The 23755-nt window shown below is 43.1% G+C and overlaps 1 protein-coding gene across 3 annotated transcripts in view; it reads right to left on the bottom strand.

The window, feature by feature from the left end:
* Positions 1 to 5694: 5694 nt before the first annotated feature.
* Positions 5695 to 23755, bottom strand: part of DIAPH1 (diaphanous related formin 1) — a 183660-nt gene continuing 165599 nt past the window's right edge. For 2 of the 3 annotated variants that reach the window (XM_083181344.1, XM_083181345.1), the window contains 2 exons: positions 18735 to 18821; positions 5695 to 9821 (listed from right to left, as the gene is read on the bottom strand). In XM_083181344.1, the coding sequence (XP_083037470.1) occupies positions 9652 to 9821; positions 18735 to 18821 (257 nt within the window). In that variant the 3' untranslated portion in view covers positions 5695 to 9651. Of the gene's footprint in view, positions 9822 to 14128; positions 14176 to 18734; positions 18822 to 23755 lie in introns of all 3 variants that reach the window. The other variant, XM_083181346.1, reaches the window with a different exon arrangement.

The following is a 23755-nucleotide window of genomic DNA, read 5'->3' as shown; positions in this document are numbered from 1 at the left end:
TTTTTTTTTTACATTATTTTTTATTTGAATTTATATAACAAATGTGAGCGGTGCCGGCATTTTTAGCGGATATATTGCACGTCTCTCACAGAGACGTTGGCACTCAAAGAGTTAATCTGCTGGGTTTCCATTTTCATGCATTCAAATTTAAAGAGAATTTATTTTTATTTATTGAGTATTAGCTTTGCAGACACCGGGATAGGGAATACGTGATTCAAGCAGGGCCCGCTCATGTCTGTCCGCTCGGACCCAGTCTCGCCTTATTAATGTTTTGCTCCCTATTCTAAAGTGCTGCAGACCAGGCTGGCGCTATGTAAATAACGGTCAATAAATGTTTACCTTGTGTTGGTGAATGTCCCATATGGAAAAGTAGGTGCTTTATTCATATTAAACAGACTTTGCGACATCATTATTCATGTATACATTATAAAGTTCAGTTCCTCCTTCTTTCCATCACTGTAAACAGATCAGTGTCATATCACAGATTAGACAGTGTCGTCGCAGAATGGGTGGATTTTTAGTGTGAGCGACCAATCACTTGCAGTCATCATTATCGACATTACTCTAACACCAGGGCAGAGGAACTGCCGCTCAGGAAGCTAGGTTTACATTAAGCGGAGTAATGGGCCTCATTCAGAACTGTCACCCTGCACAGAAACATAATAACTCCCCCAAATCTAACTCTCTCTCTGCACCTATTACATCTGCCCTGCCTGCAGTGCAGTGTGGTTTTGTCTGTCTGCATAAACTGCAGTCATGTGAATCAGGCCCTGTGTACATTAGCATTTCATATGACATCGCTTTTAAAATACAGTTTCGGGAATGCACAACAGAATCGGTAAGTGCAGAACACATTTAGGATTTAAAGCCCGCCTATAATAACCAATCACTTAATATGGAGAATGATGAGGAGAGGTCGTCACATAATACATGCTATATAGCTAGAATTCCATTCCACAAACAAAAATCAATGACAACCACTCGTCTCTGTGACTTCGGGGCGGCGCTGTCTGCATTAGGATACTGTTAAAAGCTCTGTAATATTTTATTGATGCTGAATTTCCCAATGGAAATATTCAGATTGGGATATTCTCAGGAGACCAGGATATACTGCAGAACTCAGCAGTCTGTATTCGTGATATCTCCAGCGATGAGATCACCGCACGACTCCAGCCCTCTCCCACACATGTACAGTAACACAACAACATGACATACGTGTATGGGGATGACACGTCACATGAAGAGATCACATTCGGAGGACAGAGGACGGGCTGCAGCACAGTGCTAAATTCAAAGAGAGGAGCCACAGCCACTGCCAGGGAGTCAGATTTGAATGGCAGTTGGTGGCAGTGGCTGTCATTTGAAGTTTGAACTGTGCTGCAGATTCCCCTCTGGAGCCTTTCCTGGGTTACAGCAATATGAACACAGGGCCTTATTCTAGTTCACTCTTTCTGACAAAATCCTTTTTAGATGGACAAAACCATGTGCACTGCAGGGGGGCAGATATAAAATGTGCAGAGAGAATTAGATTTGGGTGAGTGATTTTGTTTCTGTGCAGGGTAAATACTGACTGCTTTATTTTTACACTGCAATATAGACCTCACGTTGAAGTAAAACCCCACCCAAATCTAATTATATCTGCACAAGTAACATCTGCCCCACCTGCATTGCACATGGTTTTGTCCATCTTAAGCCCCGTGCACACGGGGGAGATATATTGCTGTTTCTCCTTTTCATCAGCGACCAGAGATGGTCGCTGATGAAAGGGAACCTCTGCAAGCTCCTGCGACCAGCGATTAGAACGGGGCTGAAAACGGGAGCGCGCACCCAGCGATTTATCGCCGGGGCACACTCCCATCACTGGCAATATGGTCGCCAGCGACCATATTGCCAGCGATTTCAGCCCCTATCGCCCCCGTGTGTACACAGCTTAAGAAGGATTTTTTTTTTTCCATCAATAAATTTTTATTAACAAAGAGTTTTATATGGGGTACAGAAGAAAGAAAAGGGGGGATACTTGGGAGGGGGGGGGGGGGGGACAACATTCTGGGTTAAAAAAAACAGTACAATTTGCAAATAAAATAGGTAGAACAAAACATATATAGAACATAGCACAGATACACCGCTGCGCAGAGCGGGCTATATACGAGGTAGGTAATATACTAGACAGATCAGGACATATAGAACAGTATGGCAGACTGATATGAAATGAAATAAGCATTCCCTAATAGTCCCAGCTCTATTGACTTGATCAGGCTGTTGTCTAGTACCTAAGGTGGGGGGGATTCCGGGTCTGGGGTTTCATTTAAACTGAACGTAGTTGACTGTCCAGATAGGTCAGGGGGGAGAAGTCTGGTCCCCTCTCCCTTTGTTTTGTAAGTATGCCAGGGGGCCCTAGGGTGGGGTGGGGGGGGGGTTAGTCGAGTGGGGTTGGTGACCGGTCTCCATGAGATAATGGTGATTTGTTTTTAAAATAACCTGGAGAGAGGAAGGCGGAGAGGGTTGCTTCCACTGTTGGGCAAGGTTTGCACGTGCCGCGATAAGAATGTGTCCGAGGACATATGTTTTCCCTGCCGGGAGTTCCCGGGGGTATACGTGGAATAGGGCTATGAGTGGGTCGGGTAGGAGGGATATCTGAATTACCATGGATATTAAATTAAATACCTCTCTCCAGTACTCCCTGAGCTTGGGACAAGACCAGAAAATGTGGAATATATTACCCACATTCCCACATTGACGCCAGCACATGTTAGAGCAAGTTGGCCAGAAAGTATGTAGGCGGTCGGGGGTCAGGTAGAGGCGGTTAATCAGTTTTATATGCATCTCCGAGTGATTGAGGCAGCGGGACATTGTATATGAAGATAGAAAGATCTTGCTCCACTGGGGGTCGGAGAGCTGGATGCCCAAGTCCGTCTCCCATTTCTTATGAGCTGCCGTCTTGGTAAACGCAGGGGGGGTTATCAGGATCCTATACCAAAAGGAAATATCTCCTTTGGAGATCGTCATAGAGGGGCGGGAGAGGACCGTTTGGTGGAGGGCTTCTGGGGGAGAATATTTGGCAAAGTGTGTGTTCCACCAGTGGGCCAGCTGCAGGTAGTGATAGTACTCGTGGGAGGGGAGGGAGTATGTTTCTTGTAGGGAGGTGAAGGGTAGGATTGTGTTGGCGTTTAACACATCTCCTAGGGTTTTAATCCCGTTGCGCTTCCAGAGGTTCAGATTGAGATTGGGTATGAGTTTTGCCGCTGTAGTGATAGGGAGAGTAGTGATAAGGGCAGGTGGGGCACGGAGATTGGAAAATAGTTGGTCCCACACATGTAGGGTAGCAGATGTCGCCGGGAGTAGGGTTAGGAGGGGGGGTCTTATATGTTTTGGGATCTTTAGTAAGTCTGAGAGAGGGATGTGTGGGCAGTGAGATTGTTCGATGTCCACCCAGGCTCTGGAAGAGGGACTCTCGGAGTAATGTTTGGATGGGGCCAAGAGGCAGGCTGTCTGGTAGAGGGACAAATCAGGGAGGTCCAGTCCTCCGAATGCTCTCGGAAGGGACATTTTGGAGCGGGCCATAGCTGGGGGTTTTGTTGACCATACATATTTTGTTAGAATAGAGGTAGCCAATTGGAGCTTAAGAAGGATTTTGACAGAAAGAGTGGACTAGAATAAGGCCCATAATTACTCATGGTCAGAGTCCAGAGCTGGTTTAAGACCTCATGGGGCCTTAGGCCAGATACCGTTTTGGGGCCCCCTTACCTCAAACACTCGATAGCACTATATTTTTGGACCAAATTCATGCCCCTTACATCATTGGTAATTTTTTCTCCTTATAGTAATGCCCTTACACAATATGCCACACACTGTAATGCCCTTTACACTTTAGGTCACACACCATAATGGCACTGATACAATATACCACCTTCTGTAAAGCCCTTTACACATTATGCACTGCACCGCAATGCACTGCTCAATCATATTAGTAATGCCCCTCATGTGCTGAAAGGGAGGGCATTAGTAATAAAATAATAGAAGGTAATTCAGAGATCTTGGTTATATATAATTTGCAAAAAATATGAAAACCCTCCAGGCCTCGTCAAGGCTTCTCTGATACCGGAAGTCCTACACTGCATCATAACAGCACCCATTCTGGTCCATATAATTGTCCACACTAAGGCTACATGATAACATCACTTACCAATATATCCAAGTTGAGAGCCAGCCTACCAGGAGTTACTGCTAAATCCTCCTTGTGGCACTACAGGAACCAGGATGCCCTCCAAATGCAGGTCCCAACAAATGCCTCTTTATTATGCACTGAACCGTAATGCCTACTACACATTATGCAATGCACCGTAACTCCTATTATACATTGGGGGTTATTCTAGTTTAATCGGTCCCCCGAGCATCCGAATTTTAGCGTATGCGTATGTGCAGACGCTTGGTGCGAGCGGGCACAGCGAACTGCCTATTTGCCGTTACGCTCGCACCTAGCAGTGCAGGTAGGGGGCGTAGCCCATGGGAACGGCCAGAGTTTCATGGGCGTTCCCATGGTAATGACCCGGGTGTGGGGGATGGGCAGCTGATGTCCCACACAGGATGCTCAGAGATCTGAGGACACCATAGAGGTGTCTCAGATCTGTGAGCGCTGGAGAAATCATTCGATGGTCGCCGACCAATCAAATGATTTCTCCCCCGCAACCAAGGTTGCGAATGGATTATTATGCAAATCATCCATTCGCAGCCCTGAGGGGGATTGTGGCGTGCAAGATGTGTGTGTGTGGGGGGCATGTGTGTGTGTGTGTGGGGGGGGGGGGGGGGGGGCGGCTGTGTGGGCAGCGTCTGGGGGACTTGGAAGGCTGTGAAATTTACAGCATTGCAAGTCAACCAGAATAAGGTCCATTATGCACTGCACCGCAATGCCCCTTACACATTATACACTGCACAGCAATGGCCCTTACACATTATGCACTGCACCACAATGCCCTTACACATTGCGGTGCAGTGCATAAATGTGTTGCTTTAGTTAATAGAGACTCTAATCAGGTGTTCCACTTTAGACAAGAGGTATCAAGGAGGGAAAGGTGGGAGCTGGAAAATAGAAAATACACAGATATCTGGTGAGAAGGTCAACAGTACCCTTGTGGATATTAGAATGTAGACATGGTTCAAATGGCCGATCTCAGAATTTCAGCATGTTCACAATCAAGACATCCGAGGATACCATCAGGAGGTTTAGGCTGCGTGGGTGGGTCAAGGTTGAGGTTTGGCACTAGGGGGAGGGTTAGGCTCCGGGAGGAGGTTAGGTTCTAAGGAGAGGGCGTTTTCTCTTTATGTATCTAGTAAATGTTAAGTGATAGAAAAAAACAGATTCTTCCTCTGAATTCCGCATCCCTATATCAGGGGAGAGCACATATTCACATGCCAAATGCAGAGAATTTTTTTTACATTTGTTGAGTAGCGTTATTGGTTGGGAAGTGTTCTCACAGTCATCAGCATTTTACCATTGTTTTGTTACTACAGGGAATCGGGCGTCCCAGTACTCGAAGTGAATGGGGATCCGCATTGGCATAGAAACTACGGAATGTAGTCTGAAGTCTGCTCCATCTGTAAAACATTTACACCATTTGCACCAATGATGACATTGGTCATACAATACAAGATATAAAACAATAACCACTGTGAATAAAGACACGAAAAAGGCAAAGGAAACAGATGAATGGTTTTATTAACAGTTCGAACAACATGATATGATTAGAACTCCCAGAAAAACTAAGCATGATATGTTTTTTTCTTGGTACAAACAGGTCTACAATGCAATATTAAAAAAAACAAAAACCCCATATAAACCCCATGGTGAGGACATGTCTGGCTCGCCACATTTGGCCTTTAGGATTCCAGAACAAAACAAAGTCTTCGATAATAACATACAAAATGACTATACCATGACATGAGAGCTCAAGATACAGCATCTGGCCACAATGGTATGTGCCAATGCCGCCAAAACTTGCAGGGCCTTTTTTTAAAAACGGTGGAACCTGCACCAACAGTGTAGCCACTCATCAGATCATATTTTTCATCAGTTGGTCTAGATTAATCTGTTATAAGATAGCCGATTGGCCGTGGCGGTCTAGAAATCTTTTGCTGTCGGCACAATGTTATTAAATAAGCACAATTGTTGAGCGGCACGAGCCTCAATCTGCCAGCAAAGCAAGAACACAACATTATATATATAAAAGGACACTATTTTAAAAAGTCAATATGCTGATGGCAGTCATTATTTCCCCAATTGACACTGGCACCGGAATATAGCGGCATTCTTATTGGTAGGTCATGGAATACACCCATCTCTCGTGACGGATCAGTGGATCACTGGGTAGGTCATAGATAAAAGCATTGACCGTGCATTTTGGTCTATGACCTTTCAGCTGGTAGCCGTGTTGTTTTGCTGGTATTCTTGTTTACATCTAATTAAGTTAGATCCCTCCCCCCACCCCAAAAAACCCCCCACAAGAGCTACGTTTAGATTTAATTAATTTACAAAAAGTCAAGAACTACAAAGGTTTGTTAGACACATACATGAAGGTTCATTAAGTCTTAATACCTTGTATTAACCAATAAACCAATACCACCGCATATGTTGTGCTTATGGAGTATGAAGCCATTTAGTTTTCTAGCCTACTTTAAAATGACGTACTTTAAGCGGTCTGGAAAATGAAGGGGAGCCCAGCGCCCGACATTCGAGAGAGTAGAAAAAAATATATTTGATATGTTTCAGAAATGAATTAAAATACAAAAAATAAACTAAAATAATCTGTAAAAGAAAAGCATAAACGTTAATGCATAGCAACGCTTCTACATCCATAGGGTTCCCAATTCAGAAGCCTAGGTAAAACATAAATATACATAGAAGTTTATGAAACACTAACGTGGATATTTATGTACTTGCTTTGTACAAATGCTGCCTGAAAAAAAAAAAAAAATCACCGGATGTACTATATACGGTCCTCATATAGAAAGTTTTGGCAATTGGATACGTCCATTCGAAGATACGGAACATATTTCATAAAACATTAGCAGCTAAGGTGTAAGCGCTGCTCTGGAGTCATTCAGTAACTACTAAGGTGCTTCAAATAAAGACACTATTTACAATTAATTTTTAACAGCATCCCTATTAGAATTAAGTTTTTATTTTATTTTAAATAAATCCCTTCCAAATGGTAGTAGTTGTTAGGTGAGGATACACCTGGTAGAATCACCGCCACCGGTTGTATATAGTAGAGTTCTACTGCCCTCCGTAGTTTAAGAAGGTCAGTTGAAAAGCTCTTGGGTCTTTCAGCGAAACGTCTTTTTTGTAAATAGACCAGTATGTCCCGATACACAACACAATATTTCTTAAAGTCCAGTGTACCAAAAATGCTGTAGTGCAATTTAAACTGGGGCGGAGCTAGCCCTAAGCTTGGTCCCAAACCGAAACGGTATTTTTAAACCTTTGGCCCACCTCTCGCTAACTCCGCCGACGCTTGCAACATTCGAGTCGTATTCAATTATGCGCATTCTTTTTTAAAAACTATATTTGTGCAGCTTTTCTTTAATAGGCTGGTTTCAAGTAATGTTTTATTTGTGTCTGCTTTGCTTATGCAATATTCCTATCCAGAAATATATAAAAATAATACAGTATCATAAAGTGAACTGCGCCATGAAAACACTTCCACATTCACCAACGGTGAATCTGGTATTTTTCCAATGAAAAGTTGTGTTTAGAAAAAAAACAAAAACATTTTGTGAACCAATATCAGATAATAATGTTCATATACAACAGTAACCTAGATGTAAATAAAGTTTTGATTGCAAAAAAAAAAAAATAATAATCAAGAGGACCTAAGTTTTAGGCATGCCAGTATTTCCTATGAATTAACAATTCTCCATATTAACTAAGACAGTGACCCTAACCCATACATTCTAATGGAGACCACCTTGTGCTGATACAGCACTGGTGGGTCAACCGTTAACAAGGAGGCACAGTAAAATGCAGTAAAGCCTCTTTCCAAATAATATTACTTTTACAAGTTCCTATCTAGTCTCCTAAATGTTCTATAAATCCAAAATATATCACGTATAAAATAAAAACACAAGTTTAAATGACATAGTACAGCATTTCAAAATCACGCAAGAACTTAATTTGCAGTGTATGACTATTTGTTTGCACTTTACACTTGGAGCACAAATTTAACCATTGGCAGCTCTAGAGGAGGGGCCTCCGGCACAGTTCAAAATTCATATAGAGGAGCCACACCCACAGCCATTCCAAAATGACTCACTGGCAGTTGGTGTTCCTCCCATATTTGAAGTTTGGACTGTTCTGCAGCCCCACATCTGGAGCTGCCACTGAATTTACCTATGACCAGTTGAGAAGTGAAGGTGAGTAGCTAAGTCGGTTTAAGCTCTAGTCATCAACGAAAGGGTGATCGTCTTTGTGCTTGAAAAGGTCTCATCTTACATTCAAGGAAAGAGCTTAAAAATTACAAAAATAGTTTAAATTTCCAAAGAGATCCAAAAGCAACCAAATGTGGTGGAGTGGATCACTTCCCCCAAATCATACATATAGAAGATGTGCAACGGAAATCCATCAATGATGCACAGTGGAAGCACGTTTGCGCTCACTTTAACAGAGCACAAAGATCAAAAACTGTACAATCATACAAACAGGTCAGCAGAAGATATCAGGCATAATACAGGACATAACAGCAAATACAAAGTGTCTGGTTCCCCATTAGAATCCACCAAAGGGGGAAGCATTTATTAGCGAACGCTGTTACTAATTAAAACAGAAATACTTCTTAAAAAAAACAAAAAAAAGCCCAATGTTCTGGGTAAACATATTTCTAAACACTAGTTTACCACTAGATGTGAGAGGTATTAAGAGACCTACTGTAGAGCTGGCAGGTGGTCATCGAGGTCTTCTGCAACGATGGACCCTATATTATACGTAAGGTAGAAGCGTTGTTTGATGATACAAAACGAAGCTCAGAAACCAACTTTGAAAGAAGGTACCATCAACAGATTTGTTGCATTCAAGTTTTTAAGATCATACACTATTATTAAGCAATGGTAATGTAGGGACAATGAACAGCAGATCCCACTGTACCATTAAAAAAAAAACAAAAAAAAGAAAAACCCAGAGCCAATGTAATTTTTCCTGCTATTACAATAACACCAAGATAAATAAATTACTCATGTACATTACAGTGATGTCAATGATCTCTGTCCTGAAGAGGAACGCAAAACAATGGATTAAGGCAATACTGTATTTACACTCGATCACACTTTGGTTAGATTAACTTAATCCCATTCCATATTTGTCTGACGCGTAGGGTTTATTTTTCTTGAACATTTGGCCGCAATGATCTCCTGTACACTGTACCAAGTAGCAGACATGAATCAATAGAGACTAAAAACAAAAAGACCAAGAAAACGAAGACCACTGATTGGCACCTTTTTTTTTCCTATGAATGACCCAAAATGCAGACTGAACATTTAAAAACATCTCATCTTCTCCTTGAAACAATCATTTTAAAAAGGGGCCTAAGCTGGTGAAAGTCTTCTCCAAAGTTCTTTTAAGGTCTCCTATTGCTGGCTTGGAAAAGTCCATTGCACGCGGAGTGGTTAATTTGAGCGCCTAAGTAGATCTTGCCCGTCTTCATGACCGATGTCCATTTCGGTCAAGTCCTGCTCAGCATATTTGAGCTTCTTCGTGCCCACAGATGTTAACGCATCATCCTTGGTCAATTCGGATGCTAGCAGCGAGGTAACGGCGTTGCCAACTTTTCGATTTGCTAAAAAAAAAAAGGCAAAAAAGAAAACACAATGAGACAACAGTAAAAGTGCACAAGGCACACGGTCTCCATCATCGTGACATGTATGTGCCTTTTTTCGAATTGTGGTTCCAAACATTAGTATGATCATGATAACTTAAAGGGAACTTACACTTGCCCCAAACGTTTCAACAATATAACTCTACAGTTCTTGCTTTTATGATCACCATTGAAAGGCAGGTTTTGGAATCAAGTTTTATGCCAATGAGCTATTGGATTTTTCTACAGCAAATGGCTGGATAGTTTTGTTCCCTTTAAGAAGTTCAAATTAGTGAATTTTCATTAAAAGTTACAATTATATTATACAAGCTCAAAAACAATAAATTCAGATTAAAAATGAAAGTGTAAGTTAATTACAGTATATTTATAATTTTTTTACATAAATGTACCTGGCAATGGATACCAAAAAAATAAATAAATAAACCCCCAACAAACAAATAAAATAACAAAAGAATAGACATATTAATATTACTGTGGGACCACTACAATACACAGCGGCTAATAAAACTAGTAATAAAAATAAATAGGTATATATTTCAAGATCTTAAGAGAACTAAAGATGTTTATCAGATATTGAAGGGAATAAAGAAATAAAGCATTACTTTTACATATATAGCCTCTTCTGGGCCATAGAGAGGTTGGCCGAGCTCATGTAGTATGGGCATGGCCTAATGGAAGGAGGTGTGGTCTTTACAATGGCCAACATTGGTTAATTACAAATTAATCGGGACTGCGTCTAGTGTCAGCTACAGGGCCAAACTCCAAACGAGAAACTTGAAATGAGCTGTGAAATTTTTTCTTTTAATATACAGCTTTATGGAAATGTTGGTGACCACCATTATCTTTGTAAACATCAGATAAATCTATGATTTCTTCAGTCTTCTTCATGATTTTTGAAATAAGCCTCTCTGATGAAGGCTGGTATTCTTTTCAGACTTAAGAGGCCCTAGCCTTGCAGGTACGTGGAAATTACATTGAAGGTAAGGGACGTGGCCATCCAGGCACGTGGCCATGGCCATGCAGGCACGTGGCCATGGCCCTAACTGTGTTGAGTTTGTATATTAACCTACCAGTATATTCTTGGATTGTGGGAGGAAACTGGTGTACCCGGAGGAAACCCACGAAAGCACGGGGAGAATATACAAACTCCACACAGTTTGAGCCATGGTGGGGATTGAACCCATGACCTCAGCGCTGTGAGGCAGTAATGCTAACCACTATACCGTCCGTACTGCCCACCTCACAGTGACTGGTCATATAACCTATATATATATCGCTAACTGGGTTAATGACGCATGTTAACATCAACACTACATAAAATCACATGAAATTATATGGGACAACTTAGGGGGGTATTTATTAAAGCATGGAGAGTCAATCAGCTCCTGACACGGTTTCAAACACAGCCTGTAAAATGACAGTTGGGAGCTGACTGGATAGTGCTTTATCTCACCCCCAAATCCCTAAAAACAAAAGCATTTTTTTCCATGGGTGGTCCTGTGTAGAAGGTCAGCTGTTAGTAAGAGCGTAAGACGGTTACCATGCACAACGCATGCACATAAAGAAACCCATGCAAAGGCACACAAAGAAAACACAAAGCAGCCACAAGGAAGCAGCCCAGCTCTAATCGTGGAAGAATACATGATGCATAAAGTATTTTCGTGTAGTGTCTCTGGTGTATAATGTGTACCTCCACTGATTGCACACCTTGCCAACAGGGACATACGCAGTGTCCCCCAGCTGGTTGCCTCGGATGGTTCCTCTGCGGGCAGGATGTGCTTCACATGGATGTTTCCATACACTGTATATCATACTACTACACAAGCATCCGCTTTCCCATATCCGCATTGGGTCCTTATATGGCTCACCTCCCACCGTGTATCCTTCATAGTGCGCCAGACATGGCTGCCTGATCTGGTGCATGGGATGAAAAATACATGGACCTGACTGTTTTATTGGGACCCTACTCTACACAGCAATCACCCCATTTTGTGTAATTTCTTCTAGGGGTATAATATTCCACCCAGGGTAATCCTACGCAGTGCGCCTAAAATGGCTGCCGCACCTGGTACCTTGTTAGGGTGGAATACACAACTCCTAAAAGTTATTATTCAAAATGCCTGCACCAACACTTCATTGCGTCTACTGTGCTCTCAAGGCTTTCTTTATGTCTATGTGACTTATCTATTGCTGTATCATTGTTTGATGTATTACGCCTTGAGTCTTGTTGGAGTGCGCAATATAGATAAAACTTACTATAACCGTAATCTGCATTTTCCTGACCCTCGTAAGTCAGCAAACTGCACTGATTGCGGAACGTGTGGCCCAAAAATGGGTAAGAATTATCCACAACAAATTCATGATGGTTTTCAGGGTAATTTACCAGCAATTCTGTCACAAATCTGGTCATAAGACAATGGCAGGTGGCTTCATCAAGCAACAGAAATGTGGTTCTAGATTGCCCAACAATTTGGCCAAATTGGAAACAGATCCTGTTGCTTGGACAAAGCGGAAAGGACTGTGTGCAGCCAGAATAAAACAACGGAGACAATCTACAAAAAACTTAAATTTAACTATTTCTACAACATAAAAAAAAATCTAAAGTTTGTCACTCTAAATTAATAAAATTAATCAGGAACAATTTTGTAGTTTAAGGCTAATAAATATAAAAGGGCCATTAAATGTTAAGGGAAAAAAATCCTCTAATGAATAAATGCCTAAAACTACTTTCAGACATAATTGCCCAGCTTGAACCTGGGTTGAATCCCGGGGAACCGTATTCCCGGGTTATAACCCTTCGAGCCGAACCTGTGTCTTCCGGCCTTTAGTACGTGCTTGAAGATGATGTCATCTCCAAGTGCTACTGCCCCCGGCCAATCCATTTATTTTAGGCATGACCAGGGTCATCAAGACTATCTGTTGACCAAGTGACACCAGAGGAAGGCAACACTGCAATTAAGTAATACGGTATATGTGAGATAAAGGGTTAAGATAACCATGAACACGTTCATTGGCTAACCATGGGCCCTATATATTTCATCCTTAATACCAAAAAAACAGCAGTCAACATATATATAAAAAAAAAAACATTTATATACTTTAACCAGTCTGGAGGGTAACATGGACTGCGGTATTATATTGGAGTTAGTCAAATAAATTATCCATTAATGTATTAATGTGTGTCAGTGAATCTGTAAGATTAATGGCAGGAACAGGGTCGGGATCTAGTGGTTTGAGAGATGAATCTGTGGCTTCTGTGAGACAGAAATACAATGTGGCGTGGTCAGTGACAGATGGCTTCATTTCTCACATACATACGTACAAAAAAGGTTAAATGGACTAATATGAAACCCAACAGGTCTAAAACTCCGCTGTGATTGAACTATTACTGTTCAGGTTACAAACTGCAGTCAATTTTTTTTTTTTTTTTAAATTGAACTTTAATTTCATTAATATGGTGATGAATCAAGGGAACTTTTTGTTTTCAACACTCCTTGCTCGGGGTGCGGGGCAAGATGTACTGAGCACCAGAAAGCGTAGGGTAGTGGACCAGTGTTTTTAGATAGCATTTATCAAATACAGGGGGTAAATGTATGAAGCTTGGAGAATTATCTATCCCATAAAGAACTTTGGGGTAGTTTTATTAAGCTCGGTGAAGTGATATAGTGTCTGGATTTTATCACCGGCCAATCAGCTCCTTCCTGTCATTTTTCTTCAACTTCACAGTTTGGAGCTGATTGGCCGGATTAATAAATCTGCCCCTTTATGTGCAAGGTGATATTACTCCAGCCAATCAACTTCTAATTCAATTCTGACTATTTACATATTGGAGCGGATTGGCTGGTGCGGATAGATACCACTTATTCAAGCTTCATACATCTACCCCACAGTCTATGACATGATCGCAAGAATCTCTTACTCTCCATTCTTTACACTGGTTGATGCAGTCCATACAAACAGGGAGTGCACGGTAAACCCCATGCATGTTCATGAAAAGAGGACAAACAATTAATGCGAACTATCGTCCTTGTACTTCCGAGAACCAAGACACATCTCTCAAGCCATTATTTAGTCGGCCTTGGCTCTGCCTGTTTTTATGCTTTGCCAACTATGTTAGAGGTTACGCTGTTTGCATAATAAAATCAGGAGGAACAGAATATTCTGAAAACAAAAAGGGAGGGATTGTTGGGAATGTTTAGCAGCAACCAAAAAAAAAAGCACAAATGGTTAATAGCACAAACACATCACACAGATGAACCCAGTGTTACCGGGTCTGGTGCCGCCACCTCCTCCTCAGTGAGGGACAGGAGAGAGTCTATTGAGAAGAAATAGAGCATTAAGAAGAGATACTGCAGCCCCGTAGCTTGCGGAGATGTGGAGGAAGCGGTTAGTGCACTTACCTTCACCCAGACGGAACACGTAAAACCCTCTAGCACATTTCAACGTAGACAAAAACATTTGAAAACTAAACACCGTCCTTGGTCAGAACTACTAGAATTTTCTAACATGAATACTGGTAAAAACAAAACATACTAACAATAAGGTCCGAATTCAGCCGATGTCCGATGGTTTGTGCACTACGCAGTGTCTGCAAAGCACACGCGCTCGGATAGGTTGCGAGCCCCTTCGGCAATTTTTTCTATTTGCAAGGCGCTCGCAACTTGATTGACAGGGGGTGGACATGTTGGGGCGGATCCCCGGGGTTTCATGGGTGTGCCCTCAAAAACGGTTTTGATTGCAGCCGCCAAGTCCTGGGATATGCAGCGGTGGTAAGTAAAAAAAAAAAATTCTATTGATTTTTCCTTGCAAGCAAATGGATGTGTACCCCTACACATTTGTTTGCAGCACTGCAAACCCCTTCGTAAGGTGGATTTTGCAGGGCATGAGACGGTGGTTACCTGCTCACTGGGCTCCGAACATTCAACGCCACACAAGCAGGATTGAATCAGGCCCCTAGTCTCAGCCAATCAGTCACTGAGCTCTTCATTGGTCACATGATCACAGAGGAAAAAAGGGGGTAGGGATTTATACTATGAATGTCCAATGCAATGTGACTGTGGTTGCCATGATAATTGCATGACACTTTACAAACTATAATTTATAGCACCTTGATTTAAAAAAACCTCTAAGAATAATGAATTTTTCCATGTGCCTCCTTACCGGTAAGAAGTCTGATTTAGGTTAGAAATACATTTTCAGATAGGATTGTAGCTTTAACATTATTACACATTCACCACCCACATACTAAGATAACAGAGCTTTGTTTTTCAGTGGTTACATATATTTAGAACATTTCCAAATGTGTTCAGCTAAAAACAGCAAATTGCTGAGTAGGTGGATTTGCAACCAAACGTATAAATTCCACCTTCTGTTCCCGATATGTAATTCTGTTCCAGAAACAACTGAATTGCAGCCAAATGAACACGCACTGCATTTAGATCAGGCATGCTGATATAGGATACTGTATATATATGCAGAAGAGGGAAATAATATACAGTAAGCTTCATTTACATTTTAGTATATTTGATGCCAGTCCATCTGTAGAGAAACGGGTGTACCCTTATTTGGTATTTTCCAGATATTGTACATACTTCACTTTACCTAGGAATCTAGCTATTGGTCTTTTTTTATTGGTCTCGCACCTGAGCATACACCCGGTCACCCAACTGTGCTGAATGGATATCAGGATGACAAGGGGAGGAGCCACCTGCTGCACTCTGGGTGAACTGTCTCTTAAATACCGTACCACTTTTAGAAGACTACATTTTAAAATTGGAAATTAGAATTCTCCGGCAGAGCCACAGTGTCGGAGTGATGTCTGGTCTCATATTTTTTCTTTCTTTATGAACACAAAGCCAGCAGAAGCACAGAGCTCCTAACTGCCACCATTAACGGTAAAGAACGTCATAAGCTATACTCATAGCACTCCTTGGTCTTGTTGTCAAAATTTGTAAAGTTTGTAAGTTTAGGGAGACTCTCTGAGGATTCGTAGTGCTGCTTTGGTTGGAGTTATTGGCGTTTTTTTGTTATCAGAAAGGACACGGATATGATTTAACAGAGTATTCGATAATAGTTATAATGTGACCAGTACCTACAATCATCTTTTATGCTTCCGATGGCGCCGTAATGGCTTACGCAATAGTTTCCACATCGATCCCTGGCAGTCTTCTACAGTGCAGAGATCCAAACAGCGCAACCAAATGTGTTTATAATAACAATGAATGTTCTGAACCAGCTGATGGAATTCCCAAGGTCCTGTGGACTTTATCTCACTAGAAGGGGGATGGGACTAAAAATGATCACATTTAACGGGATCTCTGTGCCCCTGTGACTTGTTCTTTATCAGGACTACACAATATACAGTAGTGACTCATTAACACTCTGTCATCCTGTTAGCTGACAACTAGCAGCCAGGATCAAACGAGATCATTGTAAGTCCGACCATGACCCGAGGAAGACCATGTTGACTTCACGCTGTAGCTGGGGAACAAAATTATGTTGATTCATCCAACTGCATCCGCCAGCGACAAATCTCTGGCTTAAACTGGTCTCGGCTGAAAACCACGGGGCTGCAGGATACTGCGTCTTTGTGAGACAACAAAGTCCGTCACTGCCAAAAGGGATTTCTATTCAAGGCCCTGGGATGCTGGAACCTGACACTGACAATTGCACAGTTGTGTAACTTACTCTCAAACTACTAAATAATCCAGAATGAATGGCTCGTTCGGGCTGGAATCAGCCTGAGAAAAAAAAAAAGGGATTATATAGTGGTTTTCAAACTCGGTCCTCAGTATCCCGACACAGGTCACGTTTTCCAGGTCGCCTACAGCAGGTGCACAGGTGTAGTCATTGATTGACACATTCCCAAGGTCCACAGGTGGAGTAGATTATTTCACTTTGGATTCTGTAAGGAGACCTTTGGAAACATGAACTGTTTGGGGTTATGGAGGACAGAGTTCCAGAACCCGGGGAGAAAACGATGTAAGTTGGCCCGTCAATGGAACCATTTTGCTTAAAAGTAGCAAACCAAAAACATAAAGTTACAAAATTATATCATTAACCCTTTGAGTGCCAAGTGATTTTGTCATTTAGTGTGAAAACTGCCAAGCAAACATTTTTTTCCCATTATAATGGTTTGCTAAGTAGCGGTCTTTCGCTGAATGAACGCCCGTCACCCACTGCATAGACGCAGCGGCATGCAAATAAATGTGTACACTCATTCACATCCGAGTGAATGGGGGGGAAAAATAATTTGATGGTTGCCGACCATTAAAGAATCAACCCCCCCCCCCCTCCTTTGCAAATAAATGGCCGAAGACGGGGTGGGCACTGACATCAGCTGCCCGCCCCCCGTACAGGCATGCCCAGCGTTTTTTCTGGGCGCACCCACCATTTTTGCTGGCACACCCAGGAAATGATGAGCGTTCCCAATGCGCCAGCCCCCTTGTCGATCAATGCCAGCCCCCTCTGTACGAACACCTCCTCGTTGACCGACGTTTGCCGAAGGCGTTCGTACATCGACCGCTTGCTGGGAGCGGCAACAAATGAATGCAAATAATGAGTAAATTCACTAAAGCTTTTGAAAATTTAAAGGTGATATCACCCATAGCAACCAGAGTCTATCAATTCTCTACTGCATCCTAGAAAATGCTAGAATCGGATTGGTTGCTACTGGCAACATCACCTCTTTTCATTTTTAGAAGCTTTAGTAAATACACCCTTTACCCTTTGAGTGCCATCGTCTCTGTGAGAGATGCACAAAATATCCGCTAAAAATCCCGGCATTGCTCACATTTGTTATATAAATTCAAATAAAAAATGTTGGGCGAAAAAAACCCACAAAAAACATTATTGCCTATATAAAGGTAACGTGACCGGTCATTATGATGGATACAAAGGTTTGCTTGGCAATTTTAACACCTAATTTGATAAATTCACTTGGCACTCAAAGGGTTAAGAAGGAATATACTCAGTTTTCACAATAACTATAAGACTGAGGCTGTAAATCCGGAAAAGTTTGGGGAAGAATAGTGCGATGAGAGAGGACCGCACCCGCCGGTGACTCATTCATCGGCAAGCACCTAAATAAAAGCTGGATTATTTTGCAATAGGAAACGGCCATGTGAGAACATGTTTAAAATGTACAAGGATCCAGCTTTCCAGGTCTCTTATACAATAACCGTTAAAAAATAATTACACTCTAAAATTCTTATATTAAACTGCCCCCCATCCCACAAACTAACATAACTGTAAATTTCCCAGGCAGTCCGACATCTCGGGAACATAAGCCTCTGCAGGTGATCACTACGTCTGACTTTGCAGGTCTACGGTTGCTGGGAGTACCGGCATTCCAGGACTCCCGATATGGGACTTGTGCTGCTCTTCAGTTGGGTATGCGGTATGTTTGTTTAAAATCGAAGTACCGGGTATTCATATGTTAAAACAAATTGGATCATGTAAAGCGCATCAGTTGCCTTGAATAATGAAGGGAGACATTTTGGAGGAGTCTAGAATGTATTCTTGCAAATACTGGTGTAGCTCACAAAATGGCTGCCACCACTGTTTAGGTAAAACGTGTTGTAACCAATAGTAAGACATCCATGCTTCCCTCAGGAGTAGCTTCAAGGTAAGCAATGCTTATACTAACTCTTCCTATCCTTATCCCTAGTTTAGCCAGGAAGAATGTCTTCAAGAACCCGCCATCCTTTCTGCTCGGTGATTGGCCGGGATAGCCTACACCACCACCTCAGCGATGGCGGCTGTTAGAACTGGGGCTGGAGGACACCAGCATAAGAGAAATTATTTGAGATTTCACGTATTTGTGTATAATGGACCCCCATCGGCAATAAATGGTACATCGTGAATTGAGATTACCTTGGCGTGGACCTCTTTTCCTTCGGAACGCAGCTCCAGACTGCAGGGCCTCTAGTAGACTGTCCATCACACCGGTTTCATCACCCTCTGGAAAGAAAATGGCAAAAACAAAATTAAGGGACGAAAACTACGCACCCATGCACAGAGCACACCGGCAGGAGTTCTCTGTCTGACTAATCTGCTGTTTAGGAAACTAAAGACCAACTACCAAACAGGTGCGAGATACTGACGCAACTGGAACAGTGGCCGGCCAATCCGTGAAGTGGATTCCTTCATCTACAAAACAATCCATTATGCTCTGCGCCTGAATACTGGGATCCGTGTTCTGTTAGATAAAAGGGGACTTGCCAGATCTAGCCTTTGCACCGGGCGTCTGGATCACAGAGTATTTAAGCAGTCTAACACACACCGTTGTAATTCAGTTCTTAGTCTTATTGCAAATGTCACAGTGAATAAACCACGTTGCCCACGGCTCTGGTAACCTGCTTATGTGACAGAATGACCTTGTCCATCCATATTTGTGTAGCAGTTACAACAGACAGACTTGCATTAGTCTGATGATCAGCAACATGGGAGTCGTAACCCCATGCTGAGGTGGTTGGGACCCAGAGTTTGAGAACCTCTGGTATAACAGAATGTTCTGATCGGGCGCTAGGCTTCCCGCTGCCAGTCATTGGAATAAAATGATGCCCCCCCCCCCCAGATTGCCACACTTTGCAGGAGAATAAATGCGTTCCTAATTAAATCTGATCACCGATACTAATCACTCTGTGTATAGCTTCCTATATCTATTACCCATGATGATCAATTCAACTGAAGATTGTTTTAATGCTGCACTTCCCGGTTCAATCAATGATGGTGGACCAGCAGCCCCCAGCTCCTTCCTGCTCGGACGCCATGTCTGTTCTAGCGTGTAATGCTTATTTAAAAGGCTAGCTGATATTTAATGACACGGATTGGCGTCTTTTTCATTTATCATATGTGTTAATTTAACTTACTATACTGATAGCAACTAGGGGGGGTGCAAGCCGCCAATCCAACAAAAAGCCATTAAAGCAATTTAATTAAAACCTTTTTTTATTTTACAGTCTGCTTTAAGAGACAAACGAGGCACGGATGGGGGCAGGGTGCCAGGATGTTCCGTCGCCCTTGGGGGATATCAGACCTTGCATGATTACATGTGCATACTGTACTCATCAGCGAAGCAGAAGTGCCGCCGCGCTCCAGGGTCAGTGAGACACTTCCCCCTAATTAGACGCTGTGCTACTAGGAAATGGGGGTTAATCTGCTAATAAGCAATTATTGCGCTATGGTAAATATAACGCAGCAGCGCCTTTTATCCCTTGGCTGCCGACGGTCAGGCGCTGCGAGTATTTCTCATTTGTCGCTACCACTAAGCTGCCTCTCTTTCCCTCTCCCGGTCAGTAAATAAAGGCTGCCAGCACGTGCGTAATCCACATTGTGTTTTGTGAATCAGCTGCACAGAGAGGAAGGACTGGCGCACTTGGCAGGAGGGGTGCAGGGTGGTGGAAAGAAGGGAGTTCCCATAACTCCTGGCATTAGGTCCTATGCCTTCACCGCAGTGCAGACCGCCCGTCCTCCCCTCTGTCTGCATTGCACAAGCCCTGGGAAGGGAGGAAGGTTAAAGGGTGTGCTGGATGTAAAATGCAATAACTAGATCCATGCTCCCTCTGCTGGACAAAGTGAAGAATTGCGTGCTGCTTTCTGCAACGGGAATGCACTTTAGAAACCTTTCCACTGATTATATTTGATATATAAGGCACTATTAGTGTTCTGCACCAGGGGATAAAATGGACAGCAGGATACATAAGTGCAGTCTAACAAAAGCGGTACAGAAGCAGGGAAAGCACACAGAGGCTAGAACTCAGTGCGGAATGTCCAGGGTACAGCTGCGTGGCAGGGATGGGGATCAGAGTCTGTCCGCCTGTGCACCACATGCTACTGTATGTCTGCAACAGCTGAATGGTTAAACCCCCGGCCTTCAGTGATTACAGAAGTGCAATGCAAACACAAGGTGCTTTTCCTACATTCGCTTCTCAACGCCAGCCAGAAACAAAGCCTTAGTCATTCATTCATATACAGAATCCGCAAGGCAAGATCAGACTACACCTCCAGCGTCACTAACAAAGGTGGGTGGGGAAGGGAGATTCCAGAGAGTGAGAGATCCGGCCTTGGCAAGCCCATATCTCCAGGAATCCAACAGTTAACCCTGAAGTAATCCGTGCCCTTGCCTCCCGGTCACCATAGAAACGCCTGAAACCTGAATCTATAAACTCATATTAGAACATCTGTCACTGGTGCACTAGCTCCAAAAAGCCTGCCAATGGCGCCATCTGGTGGCTGAATGCGGGTATGAGCACTGACCTAGATTACAGGGCTGCAAGGCAAAGAATTAAATCAGAGGCTGTGTGCTTCCTCGGTGATAAACATTCTAAGCTGATTTGCGAGATGACATAATCATTACATTTTTCGAAAGAGTAAAAATAATTAGCAGTCTTTGCAGGCGTAGCCATGCTGATGTAGCGAACATTGATGACAAGCGTATGGTAACGAGCAGGGCCCTCACACATCCTGTGCTCCTGACAGGAGTATGGGTCATTGCATCGACATGCATTGAGTCGACAGGGTTGGAAGTTCGACACAAGCATTCAGTCGACAATGGGAGTTTTTGGCCCGAATGTTTGATATAGTTGACATGGACACTGTCAAAGTGTACCGTTGTGCTCGGGACACCGCACCGTAGTGGATGGTAGGGTATTAAATACTGCCTGTCGGCACATGTCGGCACATGTCGGCTCAAAAAATCATAATAAATAAAAAAAAATGTTAAGACAAAAACATGTCCTTTTTAAAGTCCACATAATGCGCAGTGTACTGACCCGGGGACGTGTATATTACAACGCGTTACACATAGATCATTTTACATGGAGATGGGGCACAGGGATTGTTGGTTTCGGAATGTTAAAACAAAGGCAGGAAGCAGCATCTGGCCTTCATCACTGGCTGGCCGCACAGGAAATCTCCGGAACATTCTTCTGATGTGCAAACAAAAATCGTTTCTGCAAAATCTCCTCACGCCTGAAGCCCCTCGGTACGGAATCTGTAACATTCCCCATCCCTGTAATATAGGATTTCTGGGAGTACGGAGGGCCAGGCGCTCTGTACAGGACAGGCCCCATATTACAGGATTTGTGGTGTACAGAACTGTGCCAGTATTAACATTCCACCAGTGTCTGACAATGTACACAGCGGCTGTCCCTGCGTCTGGGAGACACACGAGCCGCTGATACAGAGCCAATATGTTAGATATTGTAAAGCAGTAGCTAAAGTTTACATGTTGCAGCAGGCGCATTAGCAATCAGTGTCTATGTAATAAGGAATCCAGGGATAATGGTCTCTGGGGGGACTTGGTCACTGACCGCTTACACTTTGTGCATGGAAACGTTCTCCCGACCCCCCCTTCTAAAGAAAACACATTCTTGAGAAATGTAACATCCTGGCAGCCTGAACTTCTGAGACGCCAAACAGATCTGGGGCTGGCGGAAACCAACCATACACATTTCATGTGGACGGAGGGCTTTTTTTTTTCACGTGTGGAAATGTTATTTTTTTGTGTGTGTGTGTGTGTGTGTGTGTGTGTGTGTGTGTGTGTGTGTGTGTGTGTGTGTGTGTAATTTAAGACTTTGTCAAAAACGAACCATAATATGTATTTTGCGATTCGCGGAGTGCACTAATGTCACGAGTCATTTGTGTATAAAAATAAACAAGATATTTTAATACAATGGGGGTCTCTGTACTAAGACTTGGGCGGCGATAAAGTGGAAAGAGAAAAAAAGGTATCGGCTAACCAGCTCCCAACTGCCATGAAACTAAAAATGGCCTCTGACGCATCCGCGGACTATTTGGAATACTCGGTCAGCAGAAGGGAAGAGATCACTGAGCGCAGGTTGTGTGGTGTGGGCCCCTCTGCTGGACCCTGGGGGCCCATATAATGGCTGCATAGCCTGCAACCATTATACTGTAGATACGTCATTGGTTGGCTGTTCAAATTCATGTTTCCTATGTACGGTATATGAGAGAAGGTGACAGACACTCACAGTAACAGATTATTACACCTTACCCCCGTTTAATATAATCAGGTCTTTTTACTTCACTACAGACACAAATCCCTACTGCAACTTGCTTTAAAGCAGGCATGTCCAACGTTGGCCCTCCAGATGTTTTGAAACTACACATCCCAGCATGCTTTGCAATAGTTTTAGCATTCTCTAATAGCAAAACTATGGCAAAGCATGCTGGGATGTGTAGTTTCACAACATCTGGAGGGCCAACGTTGGACATGCCTGCTTTAAAGTTTCCCATGTGGCTTTTACCTGACCCTTCCTTGTGCAATATTATGTTGTGAGCAAAATGTGCAGGTCCCCTGTAAGCCCCAATGCTGCTGGGACAGGTGTCCTCTAACAAACACAGCAGCACAGCTGGCCCCTGTAAATGCCCAGGACAGAGTGCAGCATTCTGGGCAGAATGTTCCCTCCTAGGGATGGGGGTTGTGTGTGTGTGTGTGTGAGACCGCTCTGCTTGCCCTGTAAACTAGTTTGTTCTTACTGTCTGATTACTGTACATGTGTAACACACACGTCACACTACCTGCTACACTATGTATGATAATACTTTGTATATACTACAATGACAGCAAACATTAGGGGACTTATACGGGGTTGGAACTGCACAATATAGGGCTATAATGGCACATCTGGCGGAGAGGAATGAGAGAGAACATAGACAAAGCCCACAGCATTTACTACACAATGGTTTGCCCAATGACCGAGAGGAACAGCTGGTAACCATTGGCCTGGGCTCCCGTCCGTGCACTGTGACCTGTGGTTGCCGTAGGGACAGAGGGATTGGACCATTTATGTGTGAAAAGTTTCTCCCATGTTTCTCTGCCGCCTTGAAGAGAAAATTGTTGCCAGCGGCACAATGACGGCAGCTGTACATCAG

This window comes from Crinia signifera, chromosome 4 (assembly GCF_055691185.1).
Source record: "Crinia signifera chromosome 4, ASM5569118v1, whole genome shotgun sequence".
Taxonomy (NCBI): domain Eukaryota; kingdom Metazoa; phylum Chordata; class Amphibia; order Anura; family Myobatrachidae; genus Crinia; species Crinia signifera.
Note: the sequence above shows the minus strand (reverse complement) of the source record. Positions and strands in the feature narration are given on the sequence as shown.